The following is a 25,664-nucleotide window of genomic DNA, read 5'->3' as shown; positions in this document are numbered from 1 at the left end:
AGTGTTCCAAGAACTGGAGAGATTTTATAAGAAATTTTGCCTAGCCCCACTGGCCAAGCATGGATATTTACAGTTACTTATTCTACTGAAGGAGAATTGGGAGTGTTCCTTGGCATCTTTACTCTAGCTGGAGTGTCCTCCAGAAAGTTTTAGCAGCCAGGGCTACTTTACCACCACTTCCCAGCATGTAGGGTATGGCATTGTTCAGCCTGCCAGAGCCCTTCCTCCAAGCTGGCTTCAAACTAGTGCTTCAGTGGAAGAAACAGATCGTATCTTTCTGCACGTACTAAGTTTCCCATGTACGTCTGAGGGTGGGTTAGCATAGCTCTCAGCCTACTTGGCTAGAATCCCACCAGTAAGCTAGATTTTCTTCAGTGGTTCAGGATCCCTTCCTGCACACCATCCTAGGATTTAGGCAGTGATCAGATTTGCTAAATTAGTATCAGCTTCTGCCATATTTAGCATGTATGCCAATGGTCAGAGAGCTCATCACAAGATGAGCCGGCTTATAAAGGCTACTTCTGGATTTAATATATCCCCTTGTTATCATCAAGGCAAGAAAGTTACTAAAAACAGTAAGGCTTTTCATTTAGCTATATGCAAAGCTTACTGAAGTTAAACGCCTCCAGGAACCAGGGTATTAAGCCCTGGAAGTTGGCACAACTAGTATTCAAGGCACTGTTCTTATCTGCTAGAGGCTGAACTGGGTTTTACCAGTGACAAATCAATCCTTAGCAAAGCCACAATTTCAGCCTGTCAAAGGTTACTGGACCAGCACCACTAGTAAATTACATCTTGAGCAGAGACTAGTCTCTACATTTGCTTTCAGGGCATGCTCACAATAAAGCCAAAGGGCGCAGTAACAAAACCAATCTGAAGATTGAGTACCATAGGAGATACTGCTTCCATATGCGCTCACATCCTTGAAATATCAAGCCATGATGCTTTCAGCTCTAGAACAAGCCTGGAACTCACAGCGTTGGCCACAGTACAGTAAGTGGCTTCCCATTTTCCAAAGTCAGATCTTTTTCTGACCACAAACCCAGTGCTGGGCTGAGCAGCAGAGTTATTTCTTGAGCTCAAGTTACTGAGTGGCTGCTTCAAGACTGAAAGCCCAAAACATCACCATGAGCCAGCTGTATACTCAGAGCACTCAGCTTGTAATCTTTACCAAAAATAGGCCTGAAACTCCAAGTCTCAGAACTGACAAAGGAGCCTGATGGGTCACCCCAACAGCATCAGACTTCAGCCACATCTAAAACAATTTTGGCATTTTCTTTAACACCCATCAGCATCTTATGTAGGTGCTCAGCCTTCACAATACAGTGATTGTTGCACTAGAAGTGCTTTAGCTCAAATAAATAATGAATTACTTAGTAAGGCGGTTCCTCTTGGCCAATCAGGAGGCTCCCAGAACCTCCAGCGTACAGCAGCAAAACGTAAAATCCACATGTACAGCAGTTACAGGCCTGCTGCCTCACCTCTACGCAAGGAGAGCACCAGATGCCACCACACCCAGGCGGGGAAGCAGAGCTCACAACCCACTCACTCCAGCACACAAGGGGGATGCCCCTCCCAAGCCTCCCTACAACGGATCCCTCTGGGGCTCTCCCAGCACATGGGCAGGAGAACACCCACCACATTACCCCCCTCCGCAGGCTCCCGAGCCCGCGAAGAGGCGGGGCCCAGCCATGGCAGAGCAGGCCGCACCCCGTGGAGGGAGCATTTCCTCGGAGCCAAACTTGCGGCCTCATTTCCTGAGCGGGGAGCGGAAGAGACGCGGCCCCACCCCCGGCCAGCGCGGCTACGGCCGGTGACCCTCCCCTCCCTCCCTCCCTCCGCGGTTCATCCCAACCTAGCCCAGCCCCCACCCCGCCGGTGACCCCCCCCACGGAGCCCAGCCCCCACCGGGCCAGGCTATGCCAGTGACCCCCCCGCCCCCACACCCCCCGCCGGCCGGTGACCCCCCCACCACCACCGAGCCCAGTCCCCGCCCCACACACACCCCCCGCCGGTGACCCCACCACCACCACCACCGAGCCCAGCCCCCGCCCCACACCCCCCCCCGCCGGCCGGTGACGCCCCCCACCACCACCACCACCGAGCCCAGCCCCCGCCCCACACCCCCCCCCGCCGGCCGGTGACGCCCCCACCACCACCACCGAGCCCAGCCCCCGCCCCACACCCCCCCCCCCGCCGGCCGGTGACCCCCCCCCCACCACCACCGAGCCCAGCCCCCGCCCCACACACACCCCCCGCCGGCCGGTGACCCCCCCCACCACCACCACCGAGCCCAGCCCCCGCCCCACACACACCCCCCGCCGGCCGGTGACCCCCCCCACCACCACCGAGCCCAGCCCCCGCCCCACACACCCCCCCCCGCCGGCCGGTGACCCCACCACCACCACCGAGCCCAGCCCCCGCCGGCCGGTGACCCCCCCCCACCACCACCACCGAGCCCAGCCCCCGCCCCACACCCCCCCCCGCCGGCCGGTGACGCCCCCCACCACCACCACCGAGCCCAGCCCCCGCCCCACACCCCCCCCCGCCGGCCGGTGACGCCCCCACCACCACCACCGAGCCCAGCCCCCGCCCCACACACCCCCCCCGCCGGCCGGTGACCCCCCCCACCACCACCACCGAGCCCAGCCCCCGCCCCACACACCCCCCCCGCCGGCCGGTGACCCCCCCCACCACCACCGAGCCCAGCCCCCGCCCCACACACACCCCCCGCCGGCCGGCGACACCCCCCCTCGCGGTTCATCCCCACCGAGCCCAGCCCCCCCCCCGCCAGTGGACCCCCCCCGCCAGTGGACCCCCCCACGGAGCCCAGCCCCCACCGGGCCAGGCTATGTCAGTGACCCCCCCCGCCGGCCAGTGACCCCGCCCCCCCCACCGAGCCGAGCCCCGCCCCCGCCCGCCTCAGGAGCCCGCAGAGGCGCCCCCGGCCCGGCGCGCGGGGGCTGCGGCCTAGTCCCGGCGCGCGCTACCTGCTCGCGGTTGCGGCGCTCGGCCTCCACCTCGCGCTGCAGGCGGTCCGCCCGCTCCTCCGCGTCGTCCGCCTGCTGCTGCAGCACCTGGATCTTGCGCTTCACCGCCTCGATGGTGGTCACCCCGGCCATGGCTCCGCCGCCGCCTCCCGCTCCGACTGCAGCCCGCTTCCGCCGGCCCCGCCCTGAAATACCGGAACTCGCCCCTCCCCCGCCGGGACGTGACCTCACTTCCGGCCGGGCGCGCGCGGACGCCGCCGGAGTCCGCCGTCCCCGCCCGCTCAGGGGTTGCCATGGTTACGAGGCAGCCGGCAGCTCGTCCCTGCTTCACGCTGCGCGCAGGCCCCACCCCCAAAGCCACAGCGCCCCACCGTTCCCGCCCGACCCCCCCAGCCCCCCAGTCTGAGTTACAGCCCAGAGCCACAACACCCCTCCAAATCCCTCTGACCCCCCTAGCCCCCCAGGTCCAAACCCCAGTCTGAGTTACACCCCAAAGTAACAACAGCACCCCAGTGGGTTACACCCCCTACACCTCAAAGCCGCACCCTGAAATCACCACCCCCTGGACCCCAAAGTCTGAGGTGCTCTCCCCCCGACTCTAAGACGAGCCCCAGAACAACCCGAAAGGCACAAACGCTTATGAGCGTAAAGGTCAGAATCCCTGCTAAGGCCCCAAAAGCCACAAACACCCCAAAGTCCCAGTGTCACAACCTTCCCACAACCCCCCAAATCCCAGCCACCCCTTGTAGGTCAAAAAGCTCTACTGATAATAGACCTAGGACCCACAAACTCTGCACACTGGCAAGCTGCAAATAACAGTCACCCCTGCACACCTGTGGGCTGCCACCTGTCCAGGTTTTTGCCAGGATCCTCCCCTTTTTTAGGGAGTTGTCCTGAGAAATCCCAAGCTGCCAGCTGGCCAATGTTATGGGCTTAGGATCATCCTGTACGTCCACGTTTTTTGTATCTCAAACGTGGCAGCCCTAAGCCCAGGAGTCACCAGTCCATCCCCACAGGCCCCAAGCCCAGGAGACCATATACATATATGGGCATGAAGACTATAATTCATGATCTTCACCTCCCAGAACAACAGCACAAGCCTTCGCGGGTGCAGCTAGACATTCCACTCAGCTGAGATCACCCAGCACATGGCTCCCTCCTTTCCCATTTCCCCCCAGCATGACAGCATTGCTCAGGCTCTGGCCAGCATTTTGTCCAGGTTACTTGAAAAGTAACTGGGTTAATACTCACTAGCACATTTTTCATTTTGAAATATCTTTAGCTTTAAGGAGAGGTGTCTGATCAGCCTCCTGGAAATCAACTGCCTTTATTTTGGGCCTCTGCCCCTGACCTAGAAGGACCCCCCGCCCCAGCCCAGATTTTCTGCTTGGCACAGTAGAGAGCAGGCCTTTCAGGGAATGAGTTACAGCTCCCTGACACTGCCCATCCCGACCACTAGGTGTAGGTTACAGCACCCTTGGGGTTGCACTAAACTGTGCCAGATGACTGTGATCCCCAAAGGACCATATGCCAGCTGGGGATAACTGAAGTGCACTGTACACTCCCCCATCTGCCCTTCTCTGTCCCCGATGCCCCCTATGCTAGGGGCAGTGGGGAAGGAAGAATAGAGATTACAAGCAGGCAGGCAGCAAAATAGGTGCTTAGCAAGGTAAAGAATCTGTCCCCCTTCTTCACAGGGTGAGAAGAAAGTTCATACTCCTTGACCCATTCAGCCCTTGGCCTCTTTCGGAGGCTGCCAACCTGTGTGGCAGTTAGCGCTGTCTGTGACGACAGGGGAAATATGTCCACTGAGAAACGGGCTGAGGTGCCCACTTCATTTCACCCAGGCTGCTGAGCAGCCGTTACATTGGGACTGAGTTATGAGCCCAGCTCCCAGCGTTGTACGGCAAGTCTCATGCTGTTTGGTGTTTTCCATAAAGCCCCGACTCCCAGCATCATGTGATTAGCTGGGACTCTCCGCTGTCATAGTTTCTAGCCCTCAGATTTGGAGAAGAGTTTGTAAATGTGAATCCCGCAGCCAGACTCTAATCTGAAGGCAAATAGAAAGAGCTCGGAAGAGATCACTTTCCCTGTCCCATGGCTTTTACGCCACCCTTCTGATTTTTGAGGCTTGATTCATTATTTTTGAATACTTGGTGTTGGCAAGATTCCCAGCAGCTCAGTGAAGCTCTGACAACTTACACTAGCTGAGAATCTGACCAGGGTCACTTAGGACCTGGGCTGCATGGAAGGCTCCAAAGCACATAGACACTCCCTTGAGCCAGTTTCTTCCCCTTCAACGGTTACATTTTTTTACAGTAACTCACTGCTACCCGTGGGTCCTGTGCTTTAAAGTGCTGCAGGGGTTTCCCCATAGACATACCTGGAAGCCCACTAGTTTTAGCTAGAACTGAATACTCCCCCCACACCTCTAGCCCTGTGTGCTAGGCGATGCAGGACGCTTTAAACAGCTTTCCTGTGTTGTGAATTTGGCAGAGTCCCAGGAGAGATTGCTGATTTGCTGCTTATTTTCAGCCTAACTGAAGTTCCCTTTTGTTTTTACTCATGATGATAACCCCTGTTTCGCACAGTTTGCACTATTGCACAGTGGAGCTTTACAACAGAAACACAATTTGCACTTCAGCTCCAGCCAGTCTGCGACTGCAGCTGCTGCCTGATTGCTGCTAGCAAAGGACCGCACACCATTTCCCTGGCACTATTTCTCTTCCCCTGACAGTGCGCTGTGACCGTCCCATGAGGGCGCATGCTGTAGCCTGCCCACATGTGTGTGGAAGCTTTGGCACAGGTTCAAGAAGCCATGTCCGACCAGGCTGCGGCCAGAGCAGCCACCGTTCAGACATGCTTGCCACACGCAGTGTCAGGCTGGGAAGCGTGAAATACACCCGACTCCCCAGCCAAGACCTGCCCACACAAAGCTGCACTGGTGTAATTTCACAACGATGTAGTCATCTGCGCATGGACTGTCTTAAATCGACTACAACCCAGCGGGTATTGGTTCAGCTCGCACTGGGAAATGTACAGGTGCAAGTAAAGCCACTAGAACCACTTTTAAACCGATATAGGTGTGTCCACACAGAGGTTTAACTATACTGGTTTTCAATCTGATTTAAATTAAACCAGTGCAACTTCAGTGCCTGTGTAGATAGACTCTAGGGAAAGTGCCCTTTTTCTGCTGGGTAAAACTGACAGGCAGTTTTGCCTTACCTGTACTTTGCATTGTCCGGGTCCTGAGCTCTTTACTTCATCCATACTCAGAGAAAATCCCTCCTGACTCAATGGAGAGATCTGCCTGTGTAAGGATGCCCAGATTTGAATTTACTGTGCATGGTGAGACCAAGCCCCAGAGGACCTGGAGAGCCCAGAAAACTATAGCAAGAGGGGACTGGAAAGTGGGGCTGGGGGAAAGTGGAAAGAAAGAGGGCAAGATGGAGAGGAAAGAAAACCCCAGAACCCACTGACAAAAGAGGCCTTGTCTTTATTGCTTAAGGCACCGATTCAGAAAGGTCCTTAAGCATGAGCCAAACTTTAAGCACGGACGTAGTACACTGGGATTACTCGCATCCTTAAGTACTTTGCTGACTTGGGGCCTAAAGGAGGAAGCCCTGAGCAAAGCCACAGAGGTTGAAGAAACATCCCCGGCCTGGCCGCAGCTGGTGTGGAGCCAAAGTGTTCCTGTTTGCACGCCCATTGCACCAGCGCTATGGCTCTGCAGCCTGCCCCTCCCCAAGGGCTTTACCAACCATCTAGGCTGCTCTTTAATAACTGGCTCTCCAGGCTGGCCTTCAGAGTGGGGGGCTCTGAGATCACCCTGCCTTCTTTGTCCCATATCTCCCTGCAGTGCCTGATTGACCAGCAGGGCTTTGCACTGAAAGGTGCATATTCCTAACTCTCACTGTCCTGGGGAACCCAGCTGCACCTCTGGGCTGAGGAACTATCAGGGGACTCGTTTCTGGTTCCCATCGGCAGGGGACACTTTCTCCTCCTGGTTTCAACTCAGGCATTCTCCCATGAGTCATCACGTTCCCACCATGGCCGGGGGGCAGGGGGGAGTGAAAGGTGGTGAAAGCTCCTTCATCCCTCAAATCTCTGTGGAGGATGAATCTGAATAGCTCATCCCCTTCTAATTCCATGCAGCAGCTGCATGGGACTCTGATGGCCCTTAGCCCCATGACTGATGGGAGGACGACAGCACTGAGCGAAACCCTATGCCGCTTGTGCCATTGTTTTCCTGGAAACCGCCGACAACAATTGCAGCGTTCTGCAGTTGTCGAGAGGGCCGCAGAGCTTCCACCCTGCCCCAGCCCAGGCCAACAATGGCTTTTCTGTTTCCACGGGACCGAGCTCTTTCCACAGCACAGGGGACACAAGGATTCCTAAGGTCACGGAGAGGCTGTAGCTGGCCTGGATCCCGGGCACAGGTCTCAGAGACGTATAGCCCACATCTGTCCCCCGTTGTCTTGGCTTTCAAATACAGGTTCTCTCTCTACCCACATCAACGGCAACAGCATTCTCAGTGCCACTTCCTCACACCACGGCTGTGCAGGAGCCTTCTCCTCTGCAGCTCAGCTCACCTGGGAGCTGCCTCCCTGCATCCCCCCGGCCCATCAACTCTGCCCCTGGAAACACGCCGCTCCCCACCCTGCTGTCCTCCGGCCTGGCACCGTTTCCTCTCTAACTCCCCAGCCTGGGTTGCCTGGAAGCTGCTCCTCCAAAGGGAGCTGTATTAGGCTTGCAAGGGAGCAGAAGGGAGTGAGTCTAGCCCCTGATGATGATCTGGACCCCGGCACTGGATGTGGCCGCGACCGTAGGCCCAGATTCACTCCTGAGCCAGCCCTCGGAGCAGGAGTTCAATGGAGGGGGTTGCACCTCCTCTACTCAGGAGCTGCTGGAGCCTGATTCCAACAGCCCCTATGGGCCACTGCAAGGGCAGAGTCTCTCTGGGGCACAGGACCATCCAAACCACTGCCTTTCCCGCCATGGACACGCCCTCGATCTTCCCCTGGCCTGCCCCAGAATCCCTTGCACCTGGGCCTCCTGCCCAGGGGATGCAGACTGGGCCGTGCTTCCTGCCCAGGGCCTTTTGCTCTGGCACTATTTCCTGGGAGGCTCTTTCTGCCCCTTTGCATCCATGTCCAGGGCGTGGAGCAACAGGAGCAAATTTCCGCTCTGCTCTCCTGGCTGCTCTGTGACAGCAGTGAGATGGGCACACACCACGGCAGGCTGCACAGCTCTGATCCCTGCCTAAGAGGCTGCCTAGCAGCAGGGGCCGGAAGAACCCAGCAGCTGAAAATATCCTTATCTCTCCCTGTTGCTCGTTGTGCGGTCAGTGACTCCACATTGCACATCTCTGCAGCTGCTTTCCCTGCCATGCCGCAGGGCTGCCCTGGGCACCACTGACCAGCACAGGGAGCCGGGGACGCCCCTTCCTGCGGCTGATTTTGACTGTGCACTGCACCACCACGCTCTCACACACCCTGTGCACACCCACTTCCTCTGTGTGTGCACACTGCACAGCCCTGTGCACACCTTGCACGCTGCACACCCTCTCACACCCTGTGCACACCCACTCACTCCGTGTGCACACTGTGTGTGCCGCACACCCGCTGTCAAGTTGGCACGGCAGAGTCTCTTCAAAAGGGGTTTTCCTGCTGGTGAGAGGTGCCCTAGCGGAGGCCCCTTTATCCACAGGAGAAGGGCACCCTGGGGGCAGGGCGAGCTTCCCCACACCCAGGCTCCCACCTTCCACCTCTAGTGGTGAGAGGGTAGTTCAGGCTCCGAGCCCCACCCAATCCTTGGCCTCTGTTGAGACCCACAAAAAGAGGCTCGGGTAGGACGCTGGCCACTCTTTCTCAGTTCTCCGGTGATGATTTGTGCTCGAGGGCTGGGGATAAGCACCCTTATTCCCAGAGCCAGACAGCCCAGCCTCCGGGCAGGAGCGACCATCAGGGCTAAGGAGAAAATCCCGGGTAGGGTGTCATCTCTGTGCCGTCAGCCTTCCCTGCCGTCTGTCCCCTCTCTGATTATCACCTTCAAGTGCTTTAATTGAGCAGAGACCAGCGGAGAGAGAGCGTAAAGCACCCTGCACGCACACCCAGACACGCACGGGCCCATAAGTGCACACACAGACACGTGTACATACATGGCTCTGCGCACGCGGCCTCACACACACACAGCCATTCACTGCTGCTCCTGCCCCTTCTCTTCGCTCTCCCTCTCCCCATGAACCCAAGCCCAAGATCCCCAGGTGCGAGCCCTCAGGTGACTGCATGGGGTCTATCTCGGGTGGCTGAGGCCTGGCCTACCCTGGGGCTTGCTCCAGTTCCAGCCCTGGTACAGCTGCCTGGGCACAGATCCCTGGTGTGGACAAGATAAAACCCGTTTAGAGCAAGATCTGCATTGGGTTTCCCGGAGGGGTCAGCTCCACTGGTGTAAACAGCAGCTGGATCACAGCTGAAGCTCCCAGTGCGGGCAAGGCCTTTAAGGGGAGAAGGTGACTTCCTCTCGCTCTATCCCAGGGTGGTGGTGGGTGGGGGCAGTACAGAGGCCACGGGTAAAATCCCATCTGCATGAACAAAGCAGCCCAAAGCAGCATCCTGCTTCCTGTGAGCATGCCAGGCCCCGGAGGGGCAGCGCTGAGCGAGCTCGTCTCATGTGTCAGCCTGAAACCCAAGCTCTGCCTCAATAGACAGGTATGTGGGCAGCCTATTAATACCCCTGCGTAAGCCTGGCGCTTGCATGCCGCTGACGCACAGACCCAGTGACATGTTTTTGTTAGGCCGTGTGCCCAGGTCCCTTTGTGAGGGCAGCACCTGGCTCCTGCCTGGGGAAATCCTTGGATGGCATCAAGCTCTTGTAGCAGTTCTTATGTGCCCCCCCCACCCCAGCCTTCAGCATATTATGGGGAAGGGAGACACAGCTAGAGTGCCCCTGTGCCCCTCTGAGCTCTGGCTACCAGAATGGCCCCTCAGCAGCTGGGTGTTAGATAGAGAAGCCCTGAGGCTGCTCTAAGTTATGCTAGGTAAACTAGATAAATTCATGGAGGATAGGTCCATCAATGGCTATTAGCCAGGATGGGCAGGAATGGTGTCCCTAGCCTCTGTTTGCCAGAGGCTGGGAATGGGTGGCAGGGATAGATCACTTGATGATGACCTGTTCTGTTCATTCCCTCTGGGGCACCTGGTATTGGCCACTGTCGGTAGACAGGACACTGGGCTAGATGGACCATTGGTCTGACCCAGTAGGGCCCTTCTTATGTTCTTAGGGACCAACGTGGTCCCAGCCACCCCCAGGACTGGGGAGCATACAGGTGGAATAATGCCACCTTTGGCCTTCTCACTTCAGCCCTCTGATGAGCACAGCTCAGCCAGCTGGGAGGCTCCAGCCCAGTGACCACAGTGGTGTAAGAGAGCCGGATCTGACCTCTGGTGCCCAGCCCGGGGGCTCCCTCTCACCCCAGACAGCTGCTTGCTGAGGCCGGGGCTCCGGCACCGCTTTGGTTGATGCTGGGTCGTTTCTTCTCTACAGAAGCAGGAGCCGACGGTAAAGCAGGATGGCTGGACAGAGCCCAAGCCCAGGCTGTGGGAGGTACGGTTTGCTCTCCATGACAGCAGTTCTGCTGTGTGTGTGTGTGTGTGACCTGCTCCTGGGTGTGGCTGTGTATGTGCTATGCAGACATGTGTGTCACCATGCGTGTCTGTGTCACTGTGCGCCTGTGTGTCATTGTGCGTGTGCTCCCAGGCAGGTGGTGGGGCCTGGCACTGCCATACGTACATCTGCTGCCTTCTTCTCAGCCAGCTCCAGCTTCTCCTGGGCATCTTTCAGGGCCTCTGAGTATTTGTCCAGCTCGTCCTCCGTCCCCTTCAGCTTCTTCTGCATGGCCGCCAGCTCATCCTCCAGCTGCCAATGGCAAGAGGTGTCACTTACGGCTGGCACCTGGGAGCTGCTGCCCACCCAGCCACCCCATCTGTGCCCTCCGGGACGCTGAGCACCCCTAGCTGGGATCCCTAAAGGAGGCAAAGTCCTCCGTTTTGCTGGGATCCCCCCTGGCTTGCCCAGTTTATGCCCAGCACTGGCCTTAGGCACAAGCAGACACTGCCTCTCATCTCCTCCCCCATGATCCGGATCTGCAATTCATGGGCAGTGGGATGAGTGGGGACGGGAGTCGGTTCTACATGGGCACGAAGGGCCTGACTCAGCTCACTGAGGCCAGTGGGGCTCCATTGACCTGGGTGCAGCCGCTCCTGGTTTGTAGCAGGGCAAGCGAGGGGAGAATCATGCCCCAAGTGGAAAGTTTCTTCTGCCCGGTGAGTGGGGAGCTACACGGGGCCCCGGTTTAATGGCTCCTGCAGAGCTGCCCTCCTGAGTCATCTCCCTGGTGCGCTGTGGCAGGATGTCAGAGCCCAGGTTCTGCTAAACCCCAGCATGGCACAAACCCACCTCCCATCCCTCCAGCTGTGACTCTGGACTCCGCAGCGGAGCTGCTGCTGCATCGCTTCCGGGGGAAAGGCAGGGCTGAGCTGGGCGGTGTGTGAAAGGAGGGAAGCTGCCCTTGTGGAACTGGAGCAGGATTCAGCACTGGGCACACGTTTGTGTTTGTGTGACCCACAAGCGATGGGGGTGGGTTTGTGAGTGTAGTATTTAGGGGGCACACAATCCATAGGGTGGGTGTGCTCAGGACACACAATCTGTGTGTGTGTACGCTGTATATTGGGCACAGAAGCCGTACCGTGCGTCTGGGTGCGGTACACAGCCACCTACCACATTCTCCCCCAGGTATCAGCTCTACGTTGTGAGTGACCCCCTGGACTCCAGCACCGTGCATGGCCGTGCATGGACCTGTGCGTGTTTGCCAGGCTGGCAGTGTGTGTCATGGGTATGGATGAGTGTGTCTGGAGCAGTGTCTGCGTGTGCCCAGGCATCCGGGAAATGACGGGCGTTCCCAGTTTGTGGACCTGTCCCCTCCCGGATCTGCTGCACCCCCCGGGGCTCATGGCAGCACCACTTGTACCCACAGACTTGACTCCAGAGTGTCTGTGCCCAGGGCTGGAGGAGCCGAAGGCAGGTCCCACTCCGCACCCCTGAGGGACCCTGACACGCAGCACTCCTCCTGCTCCGGGGGATATGGGACAAGACCCATCCCCAGCGGAGCAATAGGAGCCTCCCCAGCCTTCGAGTGAGTCTTCCCCCGAGGGGGAGCCACTGGGCTCCTGGGGGCAGCTGCCTTTCCCTGGGGTAAGTGCCACTCTTGCCACGAGGGGGGCGAGGGGCTACTAGGTCTCTGGCCAGGGCAGGAGTCCACGCAGGGAGCCAAGGCAGGAGTCTGGGACAGGGAGCCAACCCCGGGGAGAGGGGTGGGTTAGGGACAGCGCCGGCCTCTCTTTCCCACCTGTTTGCTCCTCTCCTCTGCCTGCTTCTGCTCAGCCTCTGCCTGCTCAGCCCGGTCCAAGGCGTTCTCCTTGTCCAGCTTCAGCATCTGCATCTTCTTCTTGATGGCCTCCATCTTCACCTGCGGGGCTGGGGCGCCTCTGGCTGGGAGGGACGAGCAGCAACGTGGGATGCGTCGGGCTGGGGCTGCCGAGTGTCTGGCCCCCTCCCTGGCCCAGGGTTTTATCAATACGCCCCTGACAGGTGGCTCGGGGCCTTTGCCTTTCTTGGGCTGAGCCGCCTCCTCTCACTCCCGAAATGTCTGTCCACAGGGCCCCATTGTCTCAGCACCCGCCTGGGGAGCGTGGGGGTGGGGGGATGCCTGCTCAGTGACTTCATGGACAGGGCCATATTTGGGCCCCCGTGGGACAGCTGGGAGATGGTTATAAAAAGCACAGGCAGCTCGGTGGGCTGGGGGTGATGGGGGGAGATCCCCTGCTCTTCTGAGAGTCACAGATCCCAAGGCCAGAGGCTAGCCCAGGCCAGAGACCTGCCCCCCTCTCCCCCCCCAAACTCCAAGGGCAAATCTTCAGAAAACAGCCAATCCGGAGTCCAAACGCAGCCATGATGGAGAATCCCCCCAGCCCCCTGCCTTGGGACATTGTTCCCGGGGATAATGCCCTTCACTGACGCTGTCCGACATTAACACCTTGGGTCCAGGGTCAACTCCCAGCCCTGGGATTGTGTCAGACCTTCGGCAGGTAGACTGAAGGGCGAGACATCACTGATCTGTTCCCCGTATTGGTTCTTGGTGTCAGGCGAGCTCATGCTCTCATCCCCAGGGACAGCTGCTGGGTGAATACGGACCTTTCTGGCCCTCTCTACAGGCAGCAGTCTGAACAGAAGACTGGGAGCCAGGACTCCCGGCTGCAATTCCCAGCTCTGGGAGGGGAGGCCAGTGATTAGAGCTGGGGGGCCTGGGAGCCAGGATGCCTGGGTTTTAATCCCAGCTCCGGATTGGAGTCTAATGGTTGGGTGGGGGTGGGGGGGCTGGGAGCCAAGACTCCTAAATTCTATTCCTGAACAAGGGACTCTTTCTGTGGCCTTAGGTGAGTCCCTTCCCCTCTGAGCCTGACCCTGGCTGGCTTTCCAGGGGATTCTCCCATTACCAGATAAAGCCCTTTGCAGATGGAAGGTGCCATATGAAGCTGAGCGCCATGGGGCCCTCTCCTGCTCTCACGCACCCTCAGTGGGGCTGCGCCGCACTCACCCCACTATTCCCGTCCCACTGGGGGGAGCCAGCCATTCCACAAGCTTTATAAAGGGGTGTGGCAAAGCGGCCCGATCCCGCTCCTTTCGGCACCAGTGGGGAAGGTCCTGGGGGGCCTGCAGGGGAAAAGGGCAGGGAGCCGCATAGCGAAGTCTGCAGCTGGCGAGACTCGCTGCCCATGGGGTCTCCTCGGTTCTGCGGGCAGCACAGCTCCTGTGCGGGGCCTGAGCCAAAGCCTGTGGGAATGACTCCGGCTGACCTGAACGGGCTTCGGCTCAGTCCCAGGACCAGGTGCCCCTCTGCACGGCCCTGCCCGCCCAGGCCTGACATTAGTGCTGGCCCCTGGGCATGGCCGAGGTGCTGACCTCCCTGAGATCAAACAACAATGACATGAAGGCGGACCCACAGAGAGAGCTGGGCTTAGCCGCAGCGCCAGGCTCCCTAATTACAATGGAATTGTCTGGCACCGGGGGTGAGGGGGGCGTGACCGACTGGGAAGCAGCTCCCAGGGCCTTGGCATGATGGGGAGAGAGGGGGCTGGACCCGCTCACGGCACCTGCCCCTGGAGCACAGGTGGGGCCTGCAGCTGCTGCCAGGGCCCAGGGGAGGGCAGCCCGTGAGACAGGTGTGCAGGGGCGAGCCTGCGTTGCAAGGGCCTTGAGATGCTCTATGGGGGCACAGGAATGGCACCCTCAGGCTGACTGGCTGAGCCACTGGGGGCTCCGTGCCCTGCAGGCTGGTGGGCAGGAACGCGTGTCCACGGATGCATATCTCTGCTGCCCACGGTCTGCCAGGCCCCATCTCCCATCATGCGGCGGTGCGCTCCTTAGCTCACAGCGCTGGCCTTGGGGGGCAGAGGCCTGCCCATGCCCTGAGCAGGAAAACACCCTCTCTCAGTCCCATGCCCACCGGTTCTGCACCATCCCATGCCCCAGGGGGGCGGATGGGGGCAGGAATGTCTGAGACCCGCGGTCAGTGAGGAACCTCACTCCCTGAGTTTTATCCACATTCCTGGAGGATTTGCAATGTCCCAACCCCAGGCCAAGTCCCTGGCTGTACCCCACTCCCAGGCCTCGGCCCAACACACCTTCCTCTGTTCATGAACAGCGGGGGAACCTCAGAGAGAAAAGAACGGGGGCGTGGCCGCATCTGTGTGGGGGTCAGAGGCGAGGGGACTCCCGGGGGCTGGGAGGGAGGAGGGCTGGATGGGGAGGGGTGGGGTAACGAGGTCTGTAGTAGGGCTACATAGGAGAGGGCTCTCTCAGGCAGGCCTGGGAGCAGGGGGGTCTCTGCTGGGGACCGATGGGCAAGGTCTGCCTCGGGCTGGGGTCAGACGGGGCGCGCTCCTCTCCCTGAGTGCTTGGCCCAGCGGACGCCTCTCTCAAGCAGCTCTGGAAGCTGGGGCAGGCAGATGCTGCGGGAGAGAGGAGCCCTGCTTTGAGCAGGGGGTTGGACTAGATGATCTCCTGAGGTCCCTTCCAACTCTGATAGTCTATGAGTCTAAATCCAGGGGCTTGCTCTGCCCAGCTCAGGAAAGAGAAACTGGGAATGTCTCGGGCTCCCACGCAGCCAGGCGCTTAGTGGGAGCCCTGGAGCCTTGCCCAGACCCACCCAGCGTGGCACAGAGGTGTCTGATGGGGTGGCGTGGTGGGGGGAGCCACTCTGCTCTCCATGGGGGCCTGCGCAGGGCCCAAGAAGGGGGTGCTGGGCAGGCAGGTCTGATGGCTTTAGGAGGCTGGTGCCAGGAGCTGGGGGCCAGCGCGCTGCCCAGACAAAATCTCAGCAGCTTCTCACCATTACTGCTCTGTGCTCTTCAGGGGGGCCCTGACCCCCATGCCTGAGGGTGGATTCCCCAGGGACGGGTGTGAGCTGGAGCTGAGCTTCCGAAAAGCTGCCCCTTGCACGGCCGGATCCCCGATGCCCGGGCAGAGCCAGGCCAGGCCCTGCCCACTGAGGACCAGAAACGTGGCCTCTGTCAGGCCAGCGTAGCCTCTGAACTGCAGAGCCATGGTCAGCATCACCAGTGCGGGGTGGGGCACGGCCCAGGCTCGGAGGAGCTGGAGGGATGGGGCGGGCGAGGCGAGCGGCCCGCACAGAGCACCCCCGGCCCCCAGGCCCTTTGTTCCTGCAGCGCCCGACTTCGGAGCTTGAAATAAACCCCAGGCGCCTCGGAGAACAATCCTCCCAGCGAGGGCGGTGGGCGCAGGGCCATGTTTATTCAAGGCCGAGTTCATTCCATTCCTGAAACCGAAAGCTGACAGCTGGCGCGTGTGTGACACTGCTGCCATCCCAACCATCCGCCCAGGAGATTCCAGCCACCCAGCCAGGAGGTGGGAAGGGGCCTGTGCCCGGCCCCATGCCCCGGCCTGTGCCCTGGGTGCCATGGACGACAGGTGCCTGCGGGGGCCAGGTAACCTGACCCCATCTTGGCAGCAGGGCCAGGAGAGACGGTGCTTTGTCTGTGAGCGGGGACGGGGGCTCAACTCAGCCTGCTGGACTCCAGGGATGGGGGCATCAGTTCTCTTGCCCCGGGGGGCAATGAGCCCCAGGGGCTGTGCCACTCCCTGCCCCACAACCAGGCAGCACGTTACTGGTGCCCGTGGAGAGGGCCCATGTCTGGCTCAGAAAGGCCTGAGGCCAACAACTAACAGGCATCTCGTCTCCTTGGGCAAAGTCCTGGCTGTGCATGGCCCCCTCGGTGCTGGGATCCTCCCTGTTTGCTTTGGCCGGGGGGCCTGATGCCTCTGCTCCCCATTTGGAGCCAGAGAGGGAAACAATGGCCATTGATGGGGAGAGGATCTGAAACAGCTTTATTGCAGCGAGGGGCGGGGAGGGAATGACAGGAGGGGGAAGGGCGGATCCGATCGGAGGGGGGCTGCCCCCCACCCCTGGCCGGTGTCGCGGATGGTCCCAGGAGTGGGGCTTGCTGGAGGCCGAGCCAGGCGGGCGGAGAGAGCCGGCGGCGTCTGCCCCGGGGCGGCGCTGAACGGCCCTGGCGCGGGAAGAATATGTTTGATATTTAGTTGGTTTTCCAATAAAACAACCTAATATCAAACATATCAGCCAGCGGCAGGGGCAGGGGCAGGGTCTGGCCCTGGCACGCTGCGGAAGAAAAGAGGGAGAGTGTGAGGGTTAACGGCCCCCCCACCCCACCCTGGCTGGGTATGGGGCCTGCTCCCCCGGCTCTGTTCCGGCGCAGCGTAGAACCGGGGGGAGAGAATGGACCCCATCCCCCCTTCCTCGCGCCCCCATCTGCCAGGCTCCTTCCCTGCCCCCTCCCCCATCGGTTCCATCCTGCACAGCCCCTAGGGTGGGCTTCTTCCCTCGGGGGAGGGGAGCGGCGTTCACTGAGGCAGGGCGGAGACAGGACTCCTGGCTCTTGTTCCATTCATGGGCAAGTTCCTGCCCCACCCTGTGCCTCAGTTTCCCCTTCTGTACCTTGGGGCTAAGGGTCCTGTGTGGCTTTGTTCGTTGCTGTTTGTACAGCACCCTGAGAGCCCCGTGGGAGGGGGCTAAAGAAGGGCGGGGGTCCCTGGGCCGCCTCTGAGGAGCCACGTGCCCCGTCACCACCCCCACTCAGCCCCCTGCCCCAGCGCACTGGGCTCCTAGGGAATTATTCCCAGTGGGAGTCTGTGTCCTGCCCCCTGTGGGCCAAAGCCATCCCCGGTGGAGCTGGCAACCACGGAGTCACCTGTTGGGGAACCTGGCCATGAGTGTGGTCATTAGAATTGGGAATGCTGCATCCACTGATACAGACCCGCCCCCATGCCTATATCCCCCCCATGATCTCCCTGTCCCCCCACATCCCACAGGCCCCCTCCAGTTTCCCCATGACCCTCCCCCATCCCCCCATTCCTCCCATGCCCCCCTCGCCCCCATGATCTTCACACACATTCCCCCCCATGCACACCCCTTCCCCCTACACCAGCAGGATCTAGGCCAGCAGGACCCTCTCTCAGAAGCCACTCAACTGCTGGTTCCCAACGCTCCAGGAGACGAGAGGGGTTCCTGAGGCCTGGCCACCCCCCACTGGCAGGGGGCCTTAACCTCCAGCCAGCCGGAGGGGTCCTTTTCTTGTTTCCATCCTGGCTCCCCTCTGCACACACATGCCCCCAGCATGTGCCCACACCATTGTGCCGCCCCATAGGTGCTCCCCTGGCCAGCGCGGCTGCAGCCACCCACCCTGGGGCTGAGTCCGGCTCCAGCTGCTCACCTGTGCCATGGTGACGAGGACGCAGCCCAGACCCGCCACCCAGGCAAGGGCGCCCCACGGCCGGCTGTGCAGTGCAGCACACACTCCAGCTCGCTCCTGATCACGGTAGTTACCCGTTCACTGATTGACACAGAGCAGATCAGGTGGGTCATGTAGCTGGAGGAGTCCGGTGGGCTCAGCCTGGAGAGCTAATGCCTGGAGAAGCCCAGAGGCTATGGTGATGGGCACAGGACGGGATGCATGGCCAGGCTGGTCTGAGAGCCTTGGGGGAGTGGCTGTGTCCTGTGGATGGAGAGAGGGTGTCCAGGGCCAGATCTCTGTGACTCTCAGCAGCCAGAGAGACGGGGCTCAGAGGTGGGGCCTGGCCCCTGTTATTCAGCCAGGGCAGGGCAGGTGGGAGCTGTCGACCCCCGCCCCCGCCCGCTGCACTGAGCTCCCCCCGTCACAGAGAGGAGCCACCAGCTGCCTGGGGATTGGGGCCCAAGGCAGGAGCACAGCCCCTGGAGAGCAGCCAAAACAGCGTGAGCTGGGCCGGGGCCCGTCCTCCAGTGCCAGCGGGAAGGGCAGCTCGCCCCATGCCTGTGACTGGCCACACCCCCCGGCCTGCTGCGGGTGGCAGGAGGGTTCCCCAGGCTCCTTGCCCATCTCCCTGCCCTGCAGGTGCTGGCAGTCCGTCCCCAGACAGTGCTGGAGCCGGGGCCTTACCTGAGCCGGGCATGCTGGCCGGGCGCTCCCCATGCGGCTCTGGGTCGGGCTGCAGGCGCGGCTCCGGTTTATAAACGCGTCCGGTGGGGGGAATCGCACACTCGAGCGGCCGGACCACACACACGTGTCCTCGTTCCCAGTAACTACCACCCATCAATCCCCACCCCCTGCCTTCCAAGTTAAATTATCCCCCGATCAATGCGGTTCGATCCGCCCGCGCTGCTGCCGGCTGCCCCCGAGCCACGAGCCGCCAGCCTGCGCCCGGTCGATATCAGGGGCTGTTTCCAAAGAACTCCCGTCCCCCGTCCCCCATCTCCCCCCACCCCAGCCCCACTCCCTGGCCCGGGCCGGCGCCGTCAAGACGCCTGACCATGTGGGGCCAGAGGTGTGAAATCCACAGGGGTGAAGCCAGCTGGGGCGTGACCCCCCCGAGGAGAGGGCTGAATCCTGCTCTCCTGGTGCAGAGGGTGCTCCCCGCCCTGCGCCTCCAGCCCCAGCAGAGTGAACTCCACCCCGCCCCAGCAATCGGTGGCTCAGGCACCCGGCCGGCTTGCGAAGGCAACACCAAACTCACCCCACCTGGGAACGTCTCCCTTTGCCCCTGTCGGGCCCCGGGCGCCTTCCCCTTGCGCTGCCCTGCAGGCAGCAAGCTCCAGCAGGGGGCACTCACGCACACAGCATCCAAATGAGACAGCAGGCCTTGCCCCCCCCGGATGTGACCCCCCCCGACCATTGGCTCCTGTGCAAAGCTCACCCTATGGGCGCCTGTCACACCTGCATGGCTGGGCTGCCGGTGGGGCAGGGTGGGCCCAGGGTGGGTCTGGCTCAAATGCTGCGGGCAGTGGGGTAGATGGGTCAGGACTGACCCAGTGGTGCGATGCTCGGGGACACGGCCCTGCTGGAGGTGGCATCTTTCAGCTAAGGACCATCATCAACAGAATGAATTCATTGAAACACTGCGTGCCTGACCCCCATGTGTCCTGGCTCCCCAGCATGACACTCCACCGCATGAATTCCCACTTCCTGGCCCAAACACTTGGGAGGCTGTTCAGCTACCCTTGTGCCCCACTCCAGAGGCAGCCGCATCTAGCATCCGGTGTGCAATCCTCATATAACTAGCTGCCCATGACCCACTCCAGATGTGGCATCTCCATAGCAGAAGCAGGCCCAATAAGAGCCATTTGCCCCCTCCCCACATTTCACTTTATTTACACATTACAGATGTTGTGGGGGCCCCCTGAGCGTGGATCCCCAGTACAATCCCCCCCGCCAACCCGGGCTGGAAGGAGCAAAGTCTGGCTCTCATGTGCTTTTATGGCTGGAAAGAGCTTCAGGCTGCCTGAGGAAACCGGGGTGCATTATTGGCCTGGTGCGACGGTGTCACGGAGTCCCGGGGCGATGCTCTGGAGCTGCTCCCCATGAAGCCGGTCAGGATTCTGGGGAAGTCTCCTCTCTGGGAGCAGCCTGTCTGCAGGGCACACAGCTCACCCAGCTTCCACCTTCCTGGGTCTGACCTCGGAGCATTCAGCATCCTCTGCCCCTCCGTGCGCTTCCCAGAGCGAGTCCGCCCAGGCGGGGTCCTGGGGAAGCCAGAGGGTCCTGCCCCCCAACTCCGCAGTCAGACGTGACTCTCAGCCAGCCAGTAAAACAGAGGGTTTGTTAGACGACAGGAACATGGTCTAAAACAGAGCTTGTAGGTGCAGAGAACAGGACCCCTCAGCCGGGTCCATTTTGGCGGGCAGTGAGCCAGACAACCACGTCTGCCCTTCACTCCACGTCCCCAGCCAGCCCCAACTGACTCCCCCTCCAGCCCCTCCTCCTCTGGGCTTTGTCCCTTTCCCTGGCCAGGAGGTCACCTGATTTCTTTATTCTCCAACCCTTTAGCTCTCACCTTGCAGGGGGGAAGGGCCCAGGCCATCAGTTGCCAGGAAACAGGGTGTCGGCCATTCTCTGTGTCCAGACCCCTGCACACACCTGCCCTCTAGGGCTCTGCAATGATCATACACCCTTACCCCACCACCTAGATACTGAAGAACTGCATAGGGGAAACTGAGGCACCCCCACACTATTCAGAGGAAACATTAAGAACAGTCCCACTTCGTCACAGACCGGGACGGTGTGTTGGAGGGGAGAAGCTTGGGGGGGTTGGTACCTAGCTCGCAGGCTAAGGCCTGGCGGCTGCGGGGGGTGGGGGACAGGCGTGCTCTGGGACAGCTCCTTGCTGCATCGTTTCCCACTGGCTCGCTGGCTCCCATGCAGCTCAGGGCCAGGTGTCCGTGCATGCAGGTAGCTCCTAGCAGAGGGGACTTGGCCAGGTCACTGGGCTGCTCCCCACCCACCAGGGGTCGGAGCTTTGATGGGCTGGGAGACCCTGCGGGGGGCAGCGGGGCCTGCAATGTTGAAGGGATGGGTGGAGAGTGGGAGCTACAGCATCCATGCCACCTGGAGCCCCTAGCATGACCTGTTCTCAGCGGGGAGCCAGAGAGCTGTGCCTGGTTCTCTAAGGGTGGGCTTGGCACCTGGACTCCTGGGTTCTACCCTGGCTCTGGGAGGGGAGTGGGGTGTGACAAAGTGGGACTGTTCTTAATGTTTCCTCTGAATACTGTAGGGGTGCCTCAGTTTCCCCTAGGCATTTCGTAAGTCTCTAGGGGGTGGGATAAGGGGGGTAATTGTTGCAGAACAAAGGGCCAGGGTACATAAATGGCCGACACTCTGTCTCCTGGTAACTGATGGCCTGGGCCCTTCCCCCCTGCAAGGTGAGAGCTAAAGGGTTGGAGAACAAAGGGATCCGGTGCCCTCCTGGCCCGGGAAAGGGACAAAGCCCAGAGGAGGAGGGGCTGGAGGGGGAGTCAGTTGGGGCTGGCTGGGACATGGAGTGAAGTGCAGACGTGGTTGTCTGGCTCACTGCCCCCCAAAATGGACCCGGCTGAGGGTCCTGTTCTCTGCACCTACAAGCTCTGTTTTAGACCATGTTCCTGTCATCTAATAAACCTTCTGTGTTACTGGCTGGCTGAGAGTCCCGTCTGACTGCGGAGTTGGGGGGCAGGACCCTCTGGCTTCCCCAGGACCCCGCCTGGGCAGACTCACTGTGGGAAGCGCATGGAGGGGCAGAGGATGCTGAATGCTCCGAGGTCAGACTCAGGAAGGTGGAAGCCGGGTGAGCTGTGTGTCCTGCAGACAGGCTGCTCCCAGAGAGGAGACTTCCCCAGGGTCCTGCCTGGCTTTGTGGGGAGCAGGTCCAGAGCATCGCCTGGGGACTCCGTGACATGGGGTCTCCTGGATTTTGGGGGAGCCGGGAGCCAAGACTCCTGGGTTCTCCTCAGCTCAGTCATGGACTAAGTGGGTGACCACAGCCAAGTCCCTCTTCCTCTTTGCACCTCCGTTTGCCCAGCTGTGAAAGGGGGTGATGGCACCCCCTTGAGGGTAGGGGGCTATTACAGAGAGCGGGGTGCCTACCCCCCATGCAGCTCCCCTGGCCTTGCCCTGGATCCCGGCTGGCGTCAGCAGGGCATGGCCAGGCCCTTCATGGTGGTCTCCATGCCGTGCTCCCCTCGCTGGCGACTGGAGGGGGCGGGGGGGTTGTCTCTCAGGGACATTGGGGGGGTTACTCTGTTGTCATCAGGGGCTCTCCCTCCTCGTGGCCCAGCTCTAGTGCAGCCAATCAGTTCCTGCTGCCCCCTCCCCCGCTGCCCCATTGATCCCTTTGTCCTGATGGAGTTTTCCCCGGGGCGGGACAGGCTCCTGCACGCACTGACCTTGGGAAAGCGACAGATGGCACAGGGCGGGGGGGAGCCAGAGAGCAGCCCCCTCTCCCTGCTCTCCCCATCCCCACCCCAACCACAGCGACTGGGGGTCCCAGCACCCCCTCAGCCACAGGGGCCCCAGACCCAGCCCAGATCTCCACTGGCGGATCCTGTCTGCTGGGCTCCTTCCCCAGCCCTGCCCTGGGGCCCAGTCCCCCTGGCTGTCGCGGGCTGTGGGGAGGGGAGCGGTCCCTGTGCTGCTGTGACCGCCTCCTGCTGGCTGATGGAGGGAGCTGCTCTGGGCTGGGTGCCACCCGCAGAGGGGGAAGATGTGAAAGGAAGAACGGGGCTTGTGGGACCTTGAGCATCCCTGTCCCCAGCTGGGAGAGACGAGGACGGGACGGGAAATGCATAGGCCCCCTGCACAGATCCTGGGCATGAGCCGCTCACGGCCCCTCGCTCTGCACCCTGGGCTCAGCCGGCCCCATCTCCAGGGCCAAAGCTGGGCACTGCAGGGCAAGAGCGGCCCACCTCCGAGCCGAGCAGCTGGGGACGAAGGTGGGTGGATGGGGCACGCCCAGGCAGGGCGAGGGAGTGGGTCTCTGGGATGGGGGGGGGCCACGGGCCCTGGCGCATGTCCCTGATGGCTGATCTGATGTGACCCGACAGACGCGCTAATGAAAAGCCCCTCTTGGGAGGGTGCCGCTGGCTGGCCCCAGCCCTGTCAATACGCTGAGCCAGGCTGGGCGCTGACGGCCCCTCGGGCAGGGAGCCACCAAGGTCAGGCCGAGGGGAGAGACCCAGCACAAAGTCTGGGATTGGGGGGGAACAAACCCAAGTGCAGAACCATGGGCCACAGGCTGGGGTGTGTCCAGGGGCCAGCCCCATGGGCTCCAAGGGAGAGCTGGGTGGGGAGGAAGGCTGCCCATGGTTTCAGACCACTCAGGGGGGTGTTTGGGGGATCTACCCCTGAGTGAGACCAGCATTTCACTGCAGCCAACGGCTCACCCCCCATCCCTCTGCACTGGGCCTGTGTCACCTGCCCCATCCCATCCGTGCCAAGGGGGGGCCGTCCTGCTCAATCAGAACAGAACACGAGGGGCCGGGTGGAGCCGGGCCTGCGGGACCCCTTGTGTGTCTGGCTGTGGCCCCCCCCAGCTCCATCCCCCAAGCGTGTGGCCAGAGTGGGGGGTGTCACGTGTAGCCTGGTGGCTCTGCTCCGTGCATTCTCCCTTCATGTGGGGCCATGCTGCTCCGCCCCCCATGTCTCCTCCCTGCACTGCTCACGCCCAGCCTGAACCCCAGGGCCTGAGGGGTGCCTGACACATGCTGTGCCGGGACCCCAGGGCCAGGCTGCAGTCGTGACCCATCCCAGGTGCCATGGAGGGGCCTGTGGGCTACATGCGGGCACGGGGTGGGAGGCAGAGGGCCAGGGAGGAAGCCCCCCTCTATGTGTGACCCCTTTCCCCAGGGGATCGGGGTGTCCCTGGGGGAGGGGATGGGCCTTGTTCCCCCATTGGCAGGGAGGATCCAGGCTCCACAGGCCGATCTTGCGCTCAGCCATGAGCTGGCCTGGCCTGGGCTTGCCCCTGCCAAACAACCTGCTCCCCCCTGGCTTCTCTGTCCTGGGAAGCCAGGCCCTGGGGCAGGACTTGTTGGGGGGACGGGGGAATCGTCAGCTGAATGGGAGCTCCCAATGCGAGGCTGTGAGCAGAAGGACTGGTACAGAAAGGGGCATTGCGAGTGGGAGCAGAGACCTCTGGACTTGGCACCCATGCGACTGCTGCTGGACTCCTGCGTCCAAGTCTGGGGCCCGCAGTCCAAGGGGGACGTGGATACATTGGAGAGGGCTCAGCGAGGACAGTTCGAAAACCTGCCGCCCAGTGGGAGACTCCAGCAGCTCCATCTGTTTCGCTGAACAAAGCGAAGGCTCAGGGGTGACTTGAGCCCAGGTGATCCGTCACTGCATGGGAACAGGCAAAGGCCTGACGCAATCCCAGGGCTGGAAGCTGGAGCTAGGCAAACTCAGACTGGACATAAGGGGCAGATTTTAAATTAACATCTGGAACAACTGACCCAGGACTTGGGGAATTCTCCATCACCAGCGGGGCCAGTTCCCTGAAAGCTCTGGTCTAGTCCCATCTGGAATCCCTGGGGGCAGGGGTCTGGCCTACGCTCTCCAGGTGGTTGGATGAGATGATCACAGTGGTTCCTTCTGGCCTTGGACTGTAGGAATTGGCTGGGGCTGCGGGAGACAAGTCGGGGGGCAGGGGAAACGGCCCGTGACATGCACCCTTTGTTATCTGCCCTTCAAGCCAGAGCAGCTGAGCGGGTGCCCTGGCCTGGCTCAGTGTGGCTCCCGGAACAGGCCCATGGCCGCTGAGGGTGTGCGTGTGAGGTGTGTGAGGGAGCGTGTGTGAGGTTTGTGAGCCTGTGATGTGTTGGGGGTGGAGGGGTGGAGTGTTAGTGGGTGCGGCAAGGGAGCATGTATGTGTGTTGGGGGGTGCCTGGGGAGGCGAGTCCCTACCCTGGGGATCCCCCTGCTGGGACCCCCCGCTCTGCACTGACGGTGCTGGGTGGCGTCTCCTGCTTTGGCCAGTGCCCCCAGGTCGGGGATTGGAGCGCCAAGGGCTATCGCACCTGGCAGGGCCGCAGTGAGGCCAGGCTGGGCACAGAGCATGCGGGTTGGCACCTGGGCACTAGGCTCTCATCAGGGGCAGCGTGCATGCATGTGAATGCGTGTGAGTCCACACACGTGTGTGTGAATGTGTCGCGTGTTCAGACATGCTTCCTCTCATGCCCAGCCCCCTCCTTGCTGGAATGCTGCCACCCCAGTTCCCTCTGCACCCCTCAGCCACAGCTTGTGTCTCCATCGCCGCTGAGCCCCAGTGTCCCTTCCCTGAGCTGGGGCCACCCGGATCCTGGGGAGGATTCCTTGGACACCAGCCAGCCAGCGACGGGGGCCTTGCACCTCACCGCGGGGGAGCTTATTTGCCCGGGAGCTGGGAAATCCTGGGGGCACAGATGAGCTCGGGGAGGTTCCCCACAGCTCTAGCTAACTCGACCCCGGGTGGTGCTAAGCCCCGGGGACAGGGGCCTTACGCTGCAGTGAGCCCACCAGCTGCGGCTCTGGCATGCAGGGACCTGGCCGCCCTGCTTCCCCACGCTGCTAGTGCATCTCCACTGGCCCGGCGCTGCCGGGGTCCCTCCCTGCACCCCAACAGCAGGGCTTGGCACACCCCGGGCTTCTCCAGGTTGTGGGACTCTCTGGTCTTGCCTCTAGTTGCATTAACCCACTTGGCCACCAGGTGTCACCGACGCTTCACAGATGAGGGGTGCAGACACCCAGCGGCTCCAGG

General features: G+C 61.2%; 2 protein-coding genes across 11 annotated transcripts in view; one reads left to right on the top strand and one right to left on the bottom strand.

The window, feature by feature from the left end:
* The window catches only part of TPM3 (tropomyosin 3), a 33,904-nt gene extending 21,394 nt beyond the window's left edge, over positions 1-12,510 (bottom strand). For 3 of the 10 annotated variants that reach the window (XM_073323083.1, XM_073323084.1, XM_073323082.1), the window contains exons 1-2: positions 12,397-12,510; positions 10,782-10,907 (exon numbers count right to left, since the gene is read on the bottom strand). In XM_073323083.1, the coding sequence (XP_073179184.1) occupies positions 10,782-10,907; positions 12,397-12,510 (240 nt within the window). Of the gene's footprint in view, positions 1-2,990; positions 3,192-10,781; positions 10,908-12,396 lie in introns of those variants that run through there. The other 7 variants (XM_073323088.1, XM_073323089.1, XM_073323085.1 and 4 more) reach the window with 4 other exon arrangements.
* Positions 1-25,664, top strand: part of UBAP2L (ubiquitin associated protein 2 like) — a 397,837-nt gene that overhangs the window by 312,693 nt on the left and 59,480 nt on the right. The gene's annotated exons all lie outside the window — the stretch shown is intronic.

Source organism: Lepidochelys kempii, chromosome 24 (assembly GCF_965140265.1).
Source record: "Lepidochelys kempii isolate rLepKem1 chromosome 24, rLepKem1.hap2, whole genome shotgun sequence".
Lineage (NCBI taxonomy): Eukaryota > Metazoa > Chordata > Testudines > Cheloniidae > Lepidochelys > Lepidochelys kempii.
This window is presented reverse-complemented; position numbering and strand designations above follow the sequence as displayed.